The sequence below is a fragment of the Ptychodera flava genome, chromosome 18 (assembly GCF_041260155.1).
Source record: "Ptychodera flava strain L36383 chromosome 18, AS_Pfla_20210202, whole genome shotgun sequence".
Taxonomy (NCBI): Eukaryota; Metazoa; Hemichordata; class Enteropneusta; family Ptychoderidae; genus Ptychodera; species Ptychodera flava.
In genome coordinates, this window is record NC_091945.1 from 10,899,068 (window position 1) to 10,920,240 (window position 21,173).

A 21,173-nucleotide genomic window follows, 5' to 3' on the forward strand; every position below is an offset into this window, starting at 1 on the left:
CAAATTTAATAATAACATGACTTTGTATATGTATGTATGTATGTATGTATGTATGTATGTATGTATGTATGTATGTATCTATCTATCTATCTATCTATCTATCTATCTATCTATCTATCTATCTATCTATCTATCTATCTATCTATCTATCTATCTATCCATCTATCTATGTACGTATGTATGTATGTATGTATGCATGTATGTATGTCGGACGTGTCTACACTACTTGTTACAACAAAAGACACTGGGTCGCGGGGTACTGGGTAACTTAAAAATAGCAGTGTGGACATAAACAATCGTAGGGTCAATAGAAATACGATGGGGAAACACGAGTCAGGGAAATAAAATATGACGTCACCCGTTATCTGCCATGCCGTCAGTCAAACTTGACTGACAACCTTAATCCCTGACGTCAGATGCTAACGAATCAGGAGGCATTATCTTGAAGGGCACAGCAAGACAAATCGAACAAAGAGATCCATCTGTAAGACTAGCAAGGTGTTTTACGACCATTTCATGATTTATTCAATAATTAGTCGACCTTGGCCAAAGTATTTTATGTTTACAGGATCTATGTCGTGAAAAGTCTCACTGGGCCTTGTGCCTGACGTCGCTTCTTCCCAGAAGACTTGTTCAAATACGTTTAGCTGAACACCTACACTGTAGAATAGTTTTAAAAACTGTTATTTAGCTGTTTCGAATAGGATCATTTTGCCAGCTTTACGGGGACATCTGTTGACATGATAAACAGATGTATCTGACACGAAAACCAGCTGCACAGAGAAACAGCCTATAGCATCAAATTTATCCACTATCACATATCGCTGTACACACTCCCTTCCCATGAACACACACTGCTGGCGTCATCATCATAATCAGTGCCCTCATCTGATTCATCGGAATACGACGACAGTCTCTTCTTGGAAGCACCACTTTTCCTAAAATAAATAAGAGAAAAAAAATGATTGCATTGGCATTTGGGACAGAAAACGATTAAACACGCGTTTGAAAGAACAACTAGATCGCAATGAGCGCAAAACTTCTCAAATGAAAGCTAAATAAATAAAAAAGATACAGTAACAATAAGATGAAAATGAAATTTTCCAACAAGTTTACATTCGCGTTATCAAGCAATGTAATTTAATAAAAACTCACCAGTAATTTTACAAAAACAATTATATAATGGCCAGAACAAGGTTACTTGAGAAATATGAGGATATTTTTTGTCACACTTGGCTGTCATGATGCAATAGCGCAGCAGATACCAGGGTCACATCACAAAAGTAGCTGTACACGCCTCCGTTTACTTTTGATGTGTGACTAGGACACTAAGTTAAGGACACGTTTCACGATACACGTAATACAGTTTTTGCAGTGAAGGTACAAAGTAAACATAGTGAGTGATCCACACGTACCTAACTCTCGAGCAAAATTAATCACATCCAAACGTCACATACAAATAAAATCGTGATGTTATAAAATTGAGGCAGAGGGAGGGAAGTTTGAGTTTTCTCTTGGCAGATTCTAGAGTCAATGTGGAGGGTACAACTTAGACTTGATGATGCAAGATAAAATAGAATTGTTCATCGGGGGAAAAGTCCGACAGAAACAACAATTTCCGCTAGTGTAAACAAAACTTTATATACTGTAAGGTGTCGTGGATTATGCTGTCGGTTATCTTCGGAAATGTTCGGATCTCACGCTGAAACCGACGCTAGGAGCTGAAGAATCAGAATCCGTTGGCTTGTTAGCGATTCTGATTCTGAATCTGATTCTGACACAGAACTACCAGTTATTTTCTGACGTTAGCGATTTATCAATATCAATGCTCGTTGCGCATTTTGCCCAGATCTCGTTTTGAAATTACCGAGACCATGACCGAATAAACTTGCCTCAGCTATAACTGACTGTGTGCAAGCAGGACATAGCCCGCTGCCGGACTGCACGTTATCAACCTGCGCATCATTACATGTACGTTTCAATGGACTTGTCAATGTGCACTGGACGCAGCGGAAACTCTCTGCACAATGACCGTCATGTTCTACGCTGGTGCTCGGCCAGAAAACTGGTCTCGCCAGGCACAGCCAGTGCACCGTGTATAGTCTATCATCACCAAAAAATAAAGTGAGTGTCGGTCGGCCTGAACTAGCTTCAATCACTGTAGACGGGCGAAGTTTCGATGTATCGAGTGATCATCGCCACTGAAATGTGGTTCCCATGGCAACCTTTGATTCAAAGATGACGAACGAGGTGCGAGAAGAACGCTCCGACTGATTAATTATTCATGAGATGTATGAGTAGCCACGGAAAGTGCGCTACGACACCAAAATTCACACTCTTTACCAGTACTTCTCACCGGGGAATGAAATTTCCGCTTTACCGCCCAAGCCTTATCGGAGAGAAAAATCGTCTGCTATACAAATGACGGTGTCTTGTTCATTTAAAGTGCTATTTATTGCATTGTACACTGCTTCAGTTAGGGTGGGTGACAACGTAAAGGTGAAATTTTTGTCATTTCTCGATGATTTCATACTATTTAATTAATGAGTAGACAAGGAATATAATTAAACAAGCAATATTGCCGTCTTACTTTTTTATGATAGAGATACAGAAAGACGCAATATATATATATATATATATATATATATATATATATATATATATATATATATATATATATATATATATATATATATATATATATATATATATATATATATATATATATACCATTTGATTTTGTGCAGTTCACAAACTTAGATGGCTTGACGAAAATATTTGTGTTGCTGACCATGTAATGAAGGTACGCGATGATATATTTATTGCAAGCACTGGAAAAACTGCTGAATCAGCATTTTTTTTCGTATGTTCTTTTGTACAGAAGGTTTATCTTGCTGTGTCATCTTGAAATCAACCACTTTTTAAGGTTTTTTTTTCAAAATGAAGTTCAGAGCAACTCTGACCAATCTTTTGAAAGTTTCAAGAAATTGGCAATATTACAAGGATGTTTTCATTGCATTTTTACAAGCAAACGAATCGAATTAGTTGATGTTGCACGGTATACTCACGCGTAGTTCCCTACCTTAAACCTAAACGACATTAGTGTTTAAATGAATTTGATAACCTATACGACTTGTAAAGTGTCAGTCACGGTTTTTAAAATCTCGCTGACGACAATGTACTTTGGCGCCTGGATCCATCGCTTTAGGGACCGTCTCAGATTGTCGCATAAGTTCAAAAAGCGCAATCCGTTCGTTTACTGGGGAGGGAGGGTTGAGACCTTCACTTACGCACTGTTATTTGTTGATCACCAGTTCTTCAGTAGCTATGGTAAAATGCTACATTGTACTCTCAGGCAGACATCAACATTTCGCACTTTTGAACTTTCGTTTAGGGAAGGGGGAGGGGGTTTTGATCTTAAAGAAGGAATTTCGTTTCTTGAACTTATGCGACAATCTGAGACGGTCCCTTAGCAAAACTTGGCAAACCGCCATGTACTCGACACGGTTAGTTTGTAACGCCCGCGAACATTACCAATTCACAATTTGGATTTGAACTCGAGTGATTACAGAATTACCCTCTCGTTGTTGAAATACTCAAGATTCGACTGTGCCTCGACTGCCTCAAAACGGTTTGTGGTTACGGGGATTTGATTTTGCCTGTAAGAAGACAGAGCATCATTTCTGACAGCCCAGTGTGGCCGACTTACTTGCGTCTTGTGATGCAGACGATTACGACGACAGTTATGAGAAAGCCAACAGCGCCCGCTATACCTCCAGTAAGTTTGGGGTTTCCAAGAGCACCCTCCATTGCTTTGTCAGCCATTCCTGTAACGACAAGAGAGTTTTGTCAACAAATGTAACATTGGTGCCGCGTTCAGTCAATCGGGCGATCCCGATCAGGTAGGTCTTTTTTTCACCGTGACGGTACTTTTCAGTAATATGTTAGAGAGGTAGATTCCCGCTTTTATTTTGGTAGAGAGGTCAATTCTTATTGACTATCTCTGAACTGTTCAAACGAATAGTTTGCTTCTAGGTTGAAGTATGAGTTTTATTATAGACTAATAGCTATATCACTCAATCCTGGTGACAGTTACCATACAACACTAGCATTCATATTTCACGGTCAACGTCGAGATAGAGTACACCAAACGTCATCAGTTTTGGGCGTTCCCGTAACATTCTTGCGAAAATGGCTTCCACTGCTCGCCTAGCACGATGTTGCTGACTTTGAAATTTAGAGGGCTACGAGGAACATGGCACTTTAGGCGGAAAACTCTGTGATAGTATGTTTAATCTTGTATTTTCTTTACTATTTGAGGCGCCGTGCCTGCAACTTTTATTACGGGCCCCAGCAAACATTATAAAAGGCTTCGAAGCCTAATATTTGCCGGCTTTTGAAATTCAAAATGGCCGCCATCATTGTGTTATCTCTATGAAGAAAATTCAATTTTCCATTTTCAAAAACCTAAGCCAGTAAAAACTTGACATACTCCCGGACCGTTAGCTACAAAATGAGCTACCACAAATGGCAGACCAAAAAAGTATTGTAAAAGTTTGAAAATCCAAATATATAACCCCCAAGGCGCATTCTACCTTAAATCAAGTGTCGTGTCAACTACGTCCAGGTGTGAATTAATAAACTCATACTTGTAACTTATAGATGCAAATAATACTCATCGTTTGTGTATTTCAAAGAAAGTCGATAGTAATTAACCACTAGACAGATTTAAATGCGTTGGAGAATTGTCTAAATTGTAACAAATGGATGGTAGAGTACAGTTGAATATGTCACGCCTTGGTCAAGTTAGTTCCCGCACAATTCGCGCGCCTCATTACTGTGAACATCTTCAACATCGATGTTTATTAAGGCCATTTCGTCAAATTTATTCAAATCTTTTCTTTTACTAAGAGTGAATTGTGGAAATAAACAGTGTTTCTGTCTGACTTTGAATCGTCCGGGACTTGAGTTTACTATAAATAAAGTCACCGTCCATGGAGTGGCTTGTTTAATGTGGTGTACCATGCAACAAATGTGAATGGTCTGGCCGAATTATGTCCACTTTCAGAATGCGACCTGCGCACACAGAAAAAAATACTCACCCTTGGGAGGTAAAACTGAAAAAGAAGGACAAAAAAGATAAATTAATGATTTTTAGTGGCAAAGACTTAGTGTTTGAGATAGACCAATCAATCAATTTGTCCCAGTTCTTTTTATCAAGTGCTGTATCTAGGTCTGATCAATAAAACACGTCATGCATTTTTCTTGACAACATAGTCTGTATATGTGTGACGTGTGCTAATGTTGAAAATTGAATTTCTTATCTGAATGAATTCATTTATCTACGATTACAGTTCACGTATTTACAATCCGAATACTCGGTATTTCGTCCTCTAGCTCTTAGGAAGTATAGAAAAAAATGTTGAATGTTTTAGAATTAAATGACACAATAGCGCATGTTTTGCTTCGTTTGTTTGTTAGTTTTGTTTTAGAGATTTTTGGTTTTGTGGAGTTTGTTTTGTTTTGTTTATTTATGTTTGTTTTTTTTATGGTTTTCAAAAAAGTTACACAAATTGCTTGGCCTGAAATGCGGATATACAACGTTGAAAGATCAACATTAAGATTTGCCACTGGCGTAAACACAACTTCAAATGTCAGTTTGACTTAGTCACTAGAAACTGGTCCTTGATAATTTTTTACTTTTAAAAACTAGTTAGATAGCGACATCACAAGAAACAACGTACATTGTGATTTGTCCAAAGTGAAGAATGCAATGGATGAAGGTATATGGATTAAGGTAGTATGCGCCTCGAAAGTGAAAGACTTAAACTTTTGTTCAAACTTTCCTCTATTTCAACAATTCTCTTTCAAAATCAAGAATAAAAATCGGGGGTCACCGTGCAAATTTTGGTACTAGAGAAACAAATTACCCAAGATTTACCGATCTTTGAAATTCAAAATGGCCGGCATCCCTGTGTTAACTCTATGGAGAAAAATAAAATTTTCGATTTTCGAAAAACTAAGACTGTGAAAAGTTTTCTTATCCAAAGAGCTTCAAAATAAGTAAATAAGTAAATAATGGTAGATCAGAAAAGCGTTGCAAAAGTTTGAGCGTCCGAATATCTGTCCCCGAGGCGCATTCCACCTTAAAACGAAAACAGGAATTGTCGGCAGACACAGAAAAGAGAGAGAAGAAGATTTAACAAGAATGACGAGAAAACTAGAAATTGACCAGCAATTGACAAACGACAAAGAGACCGAAATGTACATTACATAGATAAGGTTCTACAAAATTTATGCCGCGCACTATTATTATAGACAGTAGCGTAACAGTAATGATAAATTCCATTCAGATGATCCGTCGAGAGATCAGTGTTACCTTTGACCTTCACAGTGTTCGTAGTCCACTTTCTATTCGTAGCGTCGTCCTGTATCAGACACCTCCACGTGCCGTCGTATTCCTTTGTGACACTCGGAATAAACTCAACATTTGCCTTTAAAAAATCAAGCAAGACATAACAAGTTTATGAGCAAAAACAATCTTAAATGGTCCAAAAAATTCATTATCTAATCTTGACCCCTAAAAGAACCAGCGCGTCACGTATTCCGTGCATCATAAAACATATAAAGCAATGCCAAGTGGAAATCCGCATTCTGATAACAGATCAACGTGTCGACACGTCTTCTGCAGTGGCCATTGTCGAGTTAACAGGTTATCCCTTTCATCATAAGATCTCGCGAGAGTTAGATATTCGATGTGACAGTGGTAGTTTTTTGCCAACGATGTATAGCAAATCAAGTTTGCACGACAGTGTGGCATCTGATCCAAGTATTCTTTGAATAAAATTAGATCCTCAGTGACTTTTATGTAGTCTTTTACAGAATAAGAAATTCTCCGTCCATCCTTATCGCTAGACATTGTCTTCTTACACACAGATGTTTGCCAATTTTTGACAATAGATTTCGATCGGGTGTGAAACAGAAGATTTCGTAATGAGGCCATGTATAATCGGAATCGCCGCGTCTACATTAACCAATTTGGATTGCTTTCCTTTTCCTAATCGCACCAAATATATACTTCCGCGTTGTAATTATTTCAGTACTGTCTGTCAGTCTCTCGAGTTTTCGCGGGACTTCGAATGAGACTTTTGTATGGAACCCGGGCAGTAAAACTATGCAACAAGAAATATTATTGCGTGGTACAACGCAACGGAGGTCGACTTTCAGCAACAGTATCCCTGCTGTGACGATCGCCAATTAGTTCCAAAGACATTGCTCACCGCTAGTCTGGATGATTCTTTCGGGGTTCGTAAAAAAGAAAATAAAGCACATTTCGCTCGCCGCCTGTGTAGCTTTGCCTAAAAATCCGATGAACGTTTTTTCCTGTCTGGTCTGTGAGATCATTATGCAAATATCTAAGACCTATTAACACCTTGATCAGGCAGGGTCTTCTTCAAGAAGCTGTCTTGACTTCCTGAGATAAACCCTAAACAACAAATATCTCGCATCGTGGTGTTAATTTTTTTTATTTCCTCGATCGACCAGTCAAAATCTACCGGCAGTGTCTCTCAGATCATGTGTGCGAAGTTTTTTATAGTCCCACGCAAAGGCAAAGCAAAAAGTAAAATATTCAATTGCCCGTGCTATTGCCGCAGAATTATCCCTACATGTCTTACGAGAATACACACGGTATATGCTTCGGTATCGGTGACCTTACTCATCTAGACCATCGCTTTAAATTTGGCGACTGCATAAAAGTCTGAGTAAACGGTCGCCTTTAACAATTTACCGCCAGATCGATAAGCATCTGTACCTAACCGCATATACAGCACAGAACCGCATCTATCGCAACCTGTAATCAAATGAACTGCGAAAAATTGAAGGATCTAATAAAATTAAAACAACAAGCACCCATTCATGTCTTTTGGTACGGATGGATGGATGTGGCCAACGTTTAGTTAGAAAGCCGTCGTGTCGCATTATTCAGGGAACAGTGCGAGACTAGTCGCCAAAAACCATGAGAAAAAGAGTGCTCAGAAAACAAACCACAGGACTTTATGCAAACTGACAGCTGAACGTAATGCACAGTGACCCGGTGACCTATCCAATTGTGACGCATACATTTTGCGCAAGATACTAGAATACTCGTGACGCGACTTACTTCTTGGGGTCTGATAGAACCGTAGTTTTTGAAAACTTGTCCGTCTTTCAACCAGGACATGACAGTTGTCTGGAACAGCAATCCCAACGCGACTCCGTTACAGGTCAATTGTAAATCTTCGTTTTGACGCACTGCTATGTCAGGTCTCCTTGATTCAACTGAAAGATGATTAAAGCAAGGAGAGTGGGTTTATCAAATCGAAGGAAGTCGACGACATTATATATTGTATTGTATGTTATTTACTTTGCATGTGAAACCTACAAGACGTTTTTAATAATATTCAGATTAAACAGGCTCTCTCTGATGTACAGCGATATACTCAAAGAAGAAATTTCAGAATAAGTGAGGATTCCAGTCCAAAGAAGTCGAGTTACAACTTTTTAAAATTAGACAGATGCTCAAGTCGCTTTAAACATGCTGCATTTTAGGAACGTGTACAAATTTTATGAACAACTTTTGGGGATTAATTTTAGAGGAAAAAATATGTATCACACATTGATCGTCATTTTCATGATGAATAACCTTTGTATACTTAGAGATGGGTGGTCAAGTTGCGTTTGAAATTTCGATAAATTTGAAATGATTTGATCTTCTAATCTAAAACCTTTGAAGGCTGTTCCTGAAATTAATTTCCAATAATGACACGGGATGCTCTAGAAAGTTTCCATGGGAGTAAAAGCATGTATGTAGAGTCTTAAACCTGTTGATTTGTTGTATATACTGTCTTCAGCCTTTGAAAATAATATTCCAAGTACTCTTAGTGCTATCTTTATGCACTAATCTATATGTGTATATCTTTTTATATATTCTAAATGCAAAGGGATTGGTGATTTTCTGTCCTTGTTGATGAAGAAAATGAAATGGCGGTGAAGGTATTACGGCACTTTGTATGTCTTCTGCAAGTCAAACACACTGCCAATGTTTTAAACGCGTGACTGAAAAACACAAAGAATGCAGATGTCTGTGTCCGTACGTTATCATGAAAATCAATTCCGTATGTATTTACGTTCAATTTCTCTTTCACGCTCAACAGACATTAAAACGGTGCGTAATAAACACGCTGAACTCATCGACGACATCTTGTAATCCTGACCCGTCCTCCTGTCTCGCACACCTCCCGTCTCGGAAATTATCGGTAAAACAAACAGTATCAGCGAGTTTATCCCTTGATGCGTCCCAGGGGACGTAAACTGACGTGGGTACTTCGCTTATCGAAGATTGAACACTTCCGCGGTGCAAGTTAAGTTACTGACTGACGGTCACTCACCAGACAACACATAGAACGAGACGATCGCTTTCGAAGCGCCACCAAAGTCCAACTGACATACATATACACCGCTATCTTCATTTTGAACAGCCCTGAAAACTGAAATATCGTGACACAAAGATGTCAAATTTGCCAATCAGTCATCTGAAGCAGAATACAAGTTATGTACATCTATCAAACTTGATTCATGAGCTGTACGCTCGGTATTCTCCGGCGAGGAAACAACTTGTTTTGTCGCGACAGAATTCTAAACACCTACTGAAATATAAAGTTAAAGATCGTGATGTCCGCGTTTTGTCCCACCGACAGAGTTTTCTAAGCTCTAGCCATCGAAGCGATGGTTATTTTGTTGTCGCTCCTGTCAATTATCAGTGGAGAACGTCGTCGGCTTTGTCGTGAGGGTTGCAGCTCTCGTGCACGTTCGTAGCGAAAACAGTGTATAGGCAAGCATCTACATCACTGATTCAAAGTGTGGACGATGTATTCAGTTATCAGTTTACATGAACGCGTTAGTTACTTTTAAATTCAAAGTGTTGAAGCTTCCTGAGTTGAGATTGCTTTCAAATGTGTGAGGGCGCATCTGAAATGGAACATTCAAAGCCTACCTTCACAGAGCGAACCCTCGCCATCCTGCCATTAGGCCTACTGAATGGCCTTACCTAAAGATCCTCTGTCTAGCCAGATTCTCTGTCCGTCCACTGTAACAGGTTGTTGGTTCTGTTCCCAGGCAACGAGCGCGTCGGAGTACACATCTTGAACAGACTCCTTATTGGAGCATGCCATGGTAACCGCGTCACCTTCCGACTTCTCTAAGTTGTTTTCCAGTTCTGAAGGTTAAACGGGAAAACGGAAAATACGAGATGAGTTTGACCATTAAACTGTGGGTTTAAATACAAAGGCCACTTACTTTTGCTACTGATAAAAGCCACAACATACCAAAATCATTTATCTGTAGATGGTTATTAGAATTTTTTACGATTAAAGAACGAAATTCCAAAATATTTGCATCCAATCTGCGCGCAAAGGTTAATCATGAATCACTTTTACCAACATTACATTAATTTAACAGCACACTGTTAAACATGGAGTACAAACTATATTATCGCGGATCCTTCTTCGTATGTAACGCGCGTAGCAGCCCGTTGTACCCGAACTGATAATAAGAAGAGCGCCCTCCTCAAACGGGAAGGGAAGGCTGCTAGATGTGCTACTGTGTTTTGTTAGCGACAACTCTGCTTACTTACGATCTAGGTTATGCTGCAGCTCCTTCTGAAGATCTGAAATGCAAACATAACAGATTGATGCCTTAATAATGACTTTGATATTCAGTGACCGCCAAAGACCTGATCATTCGCAACCATTATGTCCTTCATGCAATCCTGACGTGGACACATCCCCATGCATAAAGTTGATGGAGAAAGATGTGTTTTTTTTAATCAATGAATAATTATTCATTTGCCTTTATAAATAACTCAACTGAAACGTCCTCCAGGCGCCAACTACAACTGTGAAAAAAAAAAGAAATAAATTGCAACAAAATTTCTTGACTTTTTACACGTAACACTAAGATAAACTGTAACAGTTATTCTTGGGTACTGAACTTGAATTAAAAATAAATATCATGCATTATAGTGTACGGATATGGACGCATATTCTGGCAGGAGCGGACGGGAAGTGAGAGTGGATATAGCCGGATATGAAAAGTTCCATCGACAACTGAAATTTCTCAGCACTATTTTTTAGTCTAGCCTACCTAGCAGTGGTACAATCATTGAAACCCTCTTTGCTCATGGATCCGTTAAGAAAAATCATTTGATTATAAAATCCTCGGTTTGCAAAAACTTGTTTTGTATGACCTAGGAAAGATGGCTAAAACTCTTCATTGCGAGTGAGATAGGATAATCTTAAGTGCGGTCATAAAAGTAGAAGACAAAATCTCTTCTGAAATAACAAGTTCTTCGTAAATCTGCTGGATTACAATTGTCCATGCGTAGAATACACTTGACATTGTCAACAAGAGTCAAGCAATGTCACTATGGAGTGTAGGAAATGCAAGACCATCCTCGACTTAGGCATGTTCAAGCTTCAGCAAAACTCAAATCATTTACTAATGAGTCTCAACTCTTTGCCAACAAAGACTTTCGTGCTGTCTTTATTCGACCTGGAAATTTTACTAGTCCGAATTTCTGTAAATCTTATCGTCTGTAACAATATGCAAATGATAGCATTTTACTATGTGAATACTGTATTGATTTTATATTCGTCGTATAAGCCAAACCATAATTTACCAATTGTAAATGTTTTTTGAAATGTAACGCCTGGCAGTATTGCTGGAGACTTTGAAATACATTTAACTCTACTGCTGCAATACTTGTGCCATCTACTGAAACCATGCTCAGAGCTTTGAAGGGCAAATTCAAACTCCAGTTTGACATTACACTCTACATGCTGATGTCATACCAGATATATCTTTTGTGGCTCTCTTACTGAAGCTTAAGACAATCTAAGATGTTATCAGACATAGAATCTCTTCGAGCGTGCTCTACATTTTTCACCCAATACATCCACTTTTTCATTTACCTATACCTTCATCACAAAAGTTCATAACAAAGCCAGTCACTTTTACAATAATAGTACGACGCCAAACTTAAATACGCGTAGTTCATGTTTTGCTGATCATCCGACGATAAAACTTGAAACTCGATATCACCCTTACTTTAAAAAGATACCGTTGTGTAATCAAATAAATTTTTCTTTCCAGATTGATCAATCGATATCCAGTTACTAACAGGTTGGCTAAAACATTATATCATATATCCAAATTTCACTCTTTGCGTGTACACTAGTCTGGCAGAGACCCTGCGATTCGCGTTCTTCCCTGTTGGAACACGCGCGCGCCCTTCAGAGACGCGACGCGAATCCCAGGGTCGCTGTGTCTGGCAGCGCGTGCATGCTCACAGCTAGCACAGCGTAGCCTTCGAATGCAGGCCCATCGTGGGCGCGCACAAAACAAGGCACAGCGACTGTGGAGAGTCTACGTGTACACCTGCATGTTCACATACTTTACATTGGCTCACACTTGCTGGGGCATACGTCATGAAATATTTTGATTTGCCTTTCCATTGTGTGCACAAACGTGTTTATTGTACTTGGGCCTCAGCCCAAGTACATTTGTTTTCATTCCGTGGGAAAAAACTCTGTAAGGTATAACCATTCCTGGCTGAGACCAGGGAGGGCAAAATGTCTTGGCCTCATCTTTCTTGGCATAATAAATGGCGTAATGATGTTAACTGAATGGAAGTGCTGCTCTCAGCCAGTCTTGAATAAGTGAGATGTGAATATTAATGCTTCTCTATCTGAGTTTTTTGCCACAAAATCTTCTGAATATAATCAAAATGTGCATCGAAATGCAACAATTAATGCACCCTCCGTTTCCTAGGCGATGGCACGACCCTTGCTACACCACTGGACGAGCCAAAGTGGGAGGGGTAATTTCAGTTTGGTCGAACAAGAGGGCTCGAGACCAGAATTTAACATTTGAACTTGAAACATGTTTAATCGCTGACAAGATGTGGACTAGTGTTAATCGAAGTAAAATTGTGAAAAGGAAAGGTTTTATATCCCGGACACAATGAAAAACATTACGACTGGAAACTGTACCCCCAGTTGAGAATAGTAATGCCCACAGCGATGGAGAACACTTATCCTTGAGCTGAGAAAACCAGACCATCATTTCGAAATAGAGCTGCAGATTCGAGAAGCTCGTTCAAAATAGCTAGGTACACCCCATAAAGGGGTGGTTTCGAGTTTTGAGGGCAAATTTCGCCTCCTTCATATAGAAATCGTTCGTTTGTTTTTCCAGGAGAACACACCATTTGACACAAAATTTGCATGTAAAGGGGTCGCCAGTAAGCACGTGGTCAAATCTGGCATAAGAAACAATATGAAATGTTGGGTAAAGCCAGTCCAAAATAAACTGATTTGAACTTTTGTGTTTTGTAATTTATACCACTGCAGTAACATTACCTTTTTTGACAACATCACACAATGTAATACTTTTTGAAACTGAATACTCCGACGTATTCTGTGTCTCCTTTGCTAAAAAATACGGTATGCCGATTACCATGTAAGGAGATGATGACGTCAAGACAGATTTGTAGTGTGTTTGGTCCTGGATGGTGCACGAAGTTTTGTCAAGGTAGCTTGTGTATTTATTTCCTAAATGGGAGAGATTAGGGTCGATCTAAACGAAGGCCGAAGAATGTTATGATCCTCTAAGCGAGCTGAACTCTAACGCGAATGGTTGGATAATTTGGAGGATGTCTAGAATGATCTCGTCTCATTAAGATTATTTGGCGGTCAGTATTGAATTTCAACTGCGTCACAAGTTTGCGAAATGAGTATTCCGTCGAACGGTCAACGAACGATATTTTAGAAATCTGGAGACATGGCACATCGCATTTTTATTTTAATATTTTATATTTTACAAAAGATGTAAGAAGCAATGATTTTGTCGAAAATTCTGAAAAAAATATAGGAAGATTTGATCGCGAACACATTTTCACTTGGGGTCAACTAGCTCTGCGTACGATGCTGTGTGTTCCGCTACAGCTAATCGCCCCACTCACCACAGCCCTGCAAAGACCCGTACGCGTACGTAGGGTCGGTGACTTCAAATCCATTTTGGGACTTGACGTAAAAAGCCAAATTACTGCCGAAATTCAGCGTTCTTGGGCCCAAGTCGTATCCCAGCCTACTCGATCGCTTCCAAAAATGACAGTCTTTTATTCACTTCTCGTAAATACCGTCGATGTCGGCAACTCTCTCGCTAGCCCTGCGTACGATGCTGTTAGCCCTGCGTACAGGTCTGTGTGTTCCCGGCGTTATACGGCCTCCACCACAGCCCTGCAACGGTCTATGGAGATAACTGGCGAGAATGCGTTCCAGATCCGGACCACAACTAAAAGACTCTTTTGGCCGAAATTCTGATCTATCGGGGCAAAATCCTTTCCCTGTCTACCTTTACCTCCTAACCGACCCCAGAAAAGATGCGATTAACTTCTCCTAACGTTCAAAACCACTCGTTTTCTGAAACATAACGTATTCGACAAGTTGTTTACCCATGGAGATCGCCATTTTGAATCTCGCCAGTTATCTCTACGGACCCTTGCAGGGCTGTGGTGGAGGCCGTATAACGCCGGGAACACACAGACCTGTACACAGGGCTAACGATGCTGTGTGTTAGCTGTAGCACATAGCATCGTACACAGGCTAGGGGTCAACATGGGGTCGCAGCCATGTTGCCTCAAAACTTATTTCTGTCTGCACTCAAACTCAAAAATGTCGGATATGAACCTGAAAGATCGATGCAATTTTGTCAAACTTCGGCGAAATTTCAGCATATAGACAAAATTTCATCTAGGTAAGGTAAATTTACTGAAATTTGATCGACAAATAATCCTGAGCTTGAACGTGACAGCTCGGCTTCTCCGGGAAGTCAAGCATCCTGCTGCTCATACACAGTTGCCCATATGGCCAGGTTTATGAGATTGTTTTCAAGCGACGGCGGCAGACCGTACGGGGCTCTGGATATGAACCTACCGCCGGTATAGCTGTAATAACTGTTGCGTTGTTTTTAGTGCCCACGGACGAAGTCCTGGGGGAGTATAGGTTTGGTCATGTCAGTCCGTCCGTCCGTCCGTTCACGCAGATATCTCAGACATGCCCTGGTCAATTTCTTTCAAACTTTGCACAAGAATAGTACCCAACCCCATACAGATGCACGTCGATTTGTTTCACAATGCGATCGAATTTGGCCGTGTTAGAGGACTTTTTAGTTTACACCTCCATAGACACCCATGTATAAGGCAGTTCTCCATAGACTTTCATGTATAAGGCTAAAAAAAATAAAAATTTAGTTTCTCATCGTATTCATATTGCCTATGCAGTGACACAGTTTTTTGTCCCCACGGATAAAGTCCAGGGGGCTTATAGATTGGGTCATATCCGTCCGTGAGTCCATCAGTGAGTCCATCGGTTCACGCAGATATCTCAGACATTTTGACAAAATATCATGTGACCTTGGTGACCTTTGACCTCAAATATACATTATTGTCCATAACTCAGTAACCACAAGTGCTAAACCTTTCATATTTGGTATGATGGGACACCTTATGACGCCACATATTGTACCTCATTAATTATGCGCATATCTAATTTTGAGCGAGCCAATAGAGCTAGAGGTCTGATTTTTGGTATATAGGGATAAGTTAACAATATAATTTGTTTGACAAAACGTCACGTGACCTCAATGACCTTTGACCTCAAATATACATATTTGTCCACAACTCAGTAACCACAAGTGCTACACCATTCATATTTGGTATGATAGGACACCTTATGACACCATATATTGTACCTCATTAATTATGCGCATATCTTATTTTGAGCGAGCCAATAGAGCTAGAGGTCTGATTTTTGGTATATAGGAATAACTTAGCAATACAATTATTATGACAAAATGTGACGTGACCTCAATGACCTTTGACCTCAAATATATATTTGTCCACAACTCAGTAACCACAAGTGCTACATCCTTCATATTTGGTATGATAAGACACCTAACGACACCACATATTGTACCTTATTAATTATGCGCATATCTAATTTTGAGCGAGCCAATAGAGCTAGAGGTCTGATTTTTGGTATATAGGAATAACTTAGCAATACAATTATTTTGACAAAATGTCATGTGACCTCAATGACCTTTGACCTCAAATATATATATTTGTCCACAACTCAGTAACCACAAGTGCTACACCCTTCATATTTGGTATGATGGGACACCTTATGACACCACATATTGTACCTCATTAATTATTCGCATATCTAATTCTGAGCAAGCCAATAGAGCTAGATGTCCGATTATTGGTATATAGGGATAACTATAGGGTAGAAATCTAAATATGCCCATCTAAATATTAGACATCTACCATCGAGAACAAAAGAAATTTGCTGTAATTTGAATATTTAAGGAGTTTAAGCAATTCACTATAAATAAAGAACCCCCGCCTCAAACTCCACAAAAGTTGCTAGACATATTTTGCCGTTGTCATGCAATTGCTTCGTTTAATAACCAGTTAATCAAATGCCTAATTGACAGGAGGAAATTCAAGACCATATTTGAATAGTAGTATATATTGTCCTCAAAATTACTCTATCTCGGCCCAAGTACTCATTGCCTTCAGCAATACTGCCTTGTTGTTACTGATTTTACTTCGCTGATCACTGCGTCTCACGTGACTTGACTAGACGCAGCACGTAGTAAGACGCAGATACTGGCAAACCGCCATTTTGAAATGAGACAGTTTTTGGTCTCCCGGAAGTTGTTGATTGCGCATGCCCACACAGAGTGCATCATTATTTATCGCGTGCTTTTAGTCTAGTCTGGTACCTGCCAATATTTCAAAACTTGTAAGAATGTTAATTAAATCCTCGATTAAATTCTAGCCACGTTCACTGTGATTATTTTAGCTTTACTTCAAAGTAAAATTGAACAGCCAATGACAGCGCCCCATGATTCAACCAATCATATTTCATAATTCGATACATGGCGGTTTCCCATTACCTGCCTCTTTGTGCTTGTCACTGAGGCGGGGACCAGCCAATGATTCTACCTGATGGTGATAGTGTTTGATGGCGTGTCTATTTCATAGTGATCCCATTGGCACACTTATTCTAACACATGTATTGGTTTTCGATTTCTTGACTTGGAAAAATTATTACAGGACAACCTATCAAAATATAAAGAACTCAGGTCTCAGTCTTAGAACACATCTCTTAAAATGGAACCATCTGTATCACCTGGAGGCAGTGTCGGTAGAGGGCAGTCTTCAAGTATGCACACTCCCGTCTCTTCGCTTTGTCCCCTGCACTTGAGTCCGCCGTATTTCGGAGGGGTGCAGTTCCGTGACCTATGACCCTGTCCTTCCCCACAGGTGGCCGTGCAGTCCATCCAGGGTGACCATTTATTCCAAGTTCCGTTGACGGGACACTGTACGTGGGTGAGACAGACCTTGGTGTCTTCACCGCTGCCACGGCACTCTGACAAAAAAGAAGTTTTGAAACCCAACAATGATATCGCAAGATTCACAAATTCAATTCATTGAGGCACAGATCTTAAAACGTTTAAGAATTTCGCTTCCAAATGATACAATTTTGCTCGCTTTCATTGCCATGCACAATAATTTATTTATTTGGAGTGGCATTAATTAAGAATAATTAAGCTTATCTTTAAAACTAATCATTGTATATCATTACACTTTTATGTTTGTGTGGTATTTCATATGTGTTGGTGTTTTTCTTCGGTTTGTGACGAGAAATATTTGAATGGCATTTTGATAGCTTTTCTTTATATTTTTTAGAAACTTTGGTTTAAAAATTCTGGAAATGGCTGAAATGAATGGACCAAATTTTCGATTTTCTTCGGTGTGTATATGACGTCATTAGTTGTTTGACAAGGAGAGTCACTTTCCATTGGATGATACAGACTGTTGATTAAACATGGCAGAAGGTGACAGTGACTGAATCTGTATTTTTTCGACTACGTTTGTTTGTGAGTCTGTTAGTTTGTGTTCGTCAACTCAAGTGAAAATATTGAGTGAAGCGTCCCGTACGCTTTCACCATTGCCTAAATTTCCTCTGTTTGCGATTTTACAATCTATCTCCGTGAAGCTGCAGATGGGGAGTGCTTATTTGCCAGCCACATCCATGTACAAGTAATCAACATTTAGGAAACCCTTTACTAATTCTTACGATGCTAACCTTGACCAAGACCCGATGGTTTCGGGTTATTGCACAGCCTCGTTCTGACGTGAACCCCTTCGTTGCAGGTGACGCTGCACTCGTCTGACCAGAATGTCCAAACGCTCCATCCTCCATTGACTGTTAAATATTGGAAAGGAACAATCGTGTCAAGTCAGCGCCCTCATAAGATTGGAAAAATTTCCCCCGTGATTGTCTTTTTAACCAGGTTGATAAAGCCCCGCCAAACGTAAATTTTCAGACAGATAATGGTATGACTTGCTCTGTGTACTAACAACAATCAGTGGTCTACTCTGTGTTTGGTAAAATCCCGATATATCGGCATGTCATGAATCAACACATCATTTTATTTAAGGTAAGGAGGATTATTGTCATTGAGAGCCGAACTTGCTTTATTGACGTAAATTGTAAAATGTTCTGCACCTTAGGGTTGAATGTGCCTTGGGGACAGATATTCGGACTTTCAAATTTTACAGTTCCTTTTCTTATCTACCACGTGTTGGGGTCATTTTACAGCTCTTAGAGTATGAAAAATTTCATGTCTTATTTTTTTGAAAAATTTTATTTTCTCCGTAGAGATGGCGGCTTGTTTGAGTGAGATATCGGTAAATTTGTAAGGTAATTTGTTTTTGTAGTACCAAACTTTGCGCTGTAACTCTTGGTGTACATTCTTGATTCGGACAGAGAACGGTTGAAAGTTTCATTGAGGATAGTTTGAACAAAAGTTTATGCTTTTCACTTTCGAGGCGCGTTATTTACGAGATGAATATCCGTTTCAAAATTCTTATTATACTTATAAACTCCCGTGTCCGACCTTAAATCTCAGTTACCACACGACTCTACTTCAGTGGTTTCCATATTAACTAAGTATACGAACCTGTAGGACACAGTTCGTGTCTTGATGAATCTATACACGGCTTGGTTTCCGTGGCATCCCCTTGGCACGGCTCACCAATGCCTTCACATTGTCTCGTTCTCTGCCTGAGCGGAGCGTCACACGTCATCGTACACGACGTCCAGGCTGACCAGTCACCCCATGCTGTTCATGAAACCATGAGGAAAACATAACGATGATCACAGAGGTTTTCGTATATCATCACTTGCAAATTTCATCGGTTCCTAAGTAGGGTTAAATCACTCGATTTGCAATTTTACACGTAGTTTTGGTAGCAATCTATTATGAAGATAATGTATCTATTGGGGGGGTCAAAATTACAGAAATCATCCAAGTTCAGGTTTTAACCTTAACATTTTGCTGATTAAATATCGATCTTTAAGGGATAATCAATGCACGTGTTCATATGTAGATTCAAACACAGATGAGATAATATAGCTACTTGAATGTTAAAAGAAAGGGTTACAAGCTACACTTATGGCCAGCAATAATCGCACGTCATGACTGAGTAAATTGAACTTTTGGATCTTTGCCCCTATTCAATGCAGGTTGACCTGGCGGAAAATATCAAACTCCGATAATTAATGTCAATGAAGAAATATACTTGTCGAGTGCAATTGTACTGATTGGCCTACAGCTCGCCAAGAACATCTGGATGTGGCACTGGCCAATCATGCAACTGGGTCGTTTGCATTGAACCAGCAAGCACCAATCAAAATTTTCAGAATGAGCTTTGGTGTTGTGATAAAGTACCATTGGTTAAATTTGAACACGCAGCGTACGCAGTTTCAAATCGCTGCCACGTGTTCATCGTTCAAGATATTGGCCGTGAAGTGGAAAAGTTGGACCATCCTTATAAGGTAAGGAGAATCTGGATCTATTAAATACATCAATGTTACCTCTCTGTGACATCTTTGTTCAGCTTTGTGAAACTCTGGATGACTTGGGCCATTCAATCAATTATACTTTGCGTTTCGCTGCAGCCTGCAGCAACACAGATAGTTGTGTTGACGAACAGCTTTGTTAATTTCCGTTTTATTGCCCCGACAGCGAAGGCCCACTCACTACGCTCAGCCCACTCTACAACGGTTAAGTATGGAGTTGCTTTGCATTAATATCGGTTATGATACGGATTTTGCGGTTGCAATGCACGTCATAAAACCACCATCCACTTCCAACTATAACACATTGCTGCCATTCTTTTGTGAACAACATTCCTGTGCATCGTTCTATTGTAAATTGGTGAAGGGCATCTGTCCTTCAGGTGAATCACCTGGATTTACAATAGCTAAGTTGGGGACAAATCAAAAGTGCGCCGCCAAAACTGTGCAGTACTTCTGACGTCCCTGGCAGTTACACCACCTTTGCCATAATTATATTGACATGTGTAATTATTGCGGCGACTTTGGTACTTTACCTCAATGTTAGAATATTTCAGTTATTTTAATAGACAGTTGTATCAATTGTTGCGAAGCCTGCTCACCTTGAAAACACTTTCCCGCACAATCCGCTGTCTCTTCAACTAAACCAGGACACGTGTAATCCGGTAACGGCGGAGGATTGTCGCAAACCCGTGATCTCGTTGACATGACGCCAGGCTCGCAGTCCTGTGTGCAAACCCATTCTCCCCAGTCGCTCCAACCACCGTATTTGTCTGATATGAAAGGGATTTTTTTGTATAAGTCGGAATTTTTCACCAGTTTGTCCAGAATAGAGACATTCAACATAGACCAAACTAACAAACAAAACAAAATTTTCATTCACCGTTGAGGGCGCTCTTGAACAGTTTCGCTCATTTTGAAGATTTTCAGTGCAACGGTCCCACTTCTGGCGAACAATTTAACTTTTCTGCTTCGATCTGACTTAACACTCATTGTGAGTCTAGTCAAGAGTCAAATCTTCATCGATTGCACATTAAATAAACCACTTAGAACCACATGAGTTATATTACAATTTAGGGATCAGCGATACTCAGTAGTTTGTGCCCTTGACATTTATTTAATTTGTTCTTGTCGGTACAACTTTTC

General features: G+C 39.7%; 1 protein-coding gene across 1 annotated transcript; it reads right to left on the bottom strand.

The window, feature by feature from the left end:
* Positions 1 to 505: 505 nt before the first annotated feature.
* LOC139117582 (uncharacterized) lies at positions 506 to 20,735 on the bottom strand. The gene is made up of 12 exons (XM_070680824.1): positions 20,630 to 20,735; positions 19,129 to 19,290; positions 18,252 to 18,371; positions 17,292 to 17,531; positions 10,673 to 10,705; positions 10,088 to 10,255; positions 9,429 to 9,527; positions 8,162 to 8,319; positions 6,380 to 6,494; positions 5,103 to 5,117; positions 3,710 to 3,827; positions 506 to 938 (listed from the first exon to the last, which is right to left on the bottom strand). The coding sequence occupies exons 1-12, from the start codon at positions 20,733 to 20,735 to the stop codon at positions 815 to 817; spliced, it is 1,458 nt and encodes a 485-aa protein (XP_070536925.1). The 3' UTR covers positions 506 to 814.
* Between the last annotated feature and the right edge of the window lie 438 nt (positions 20,736 to 21,173).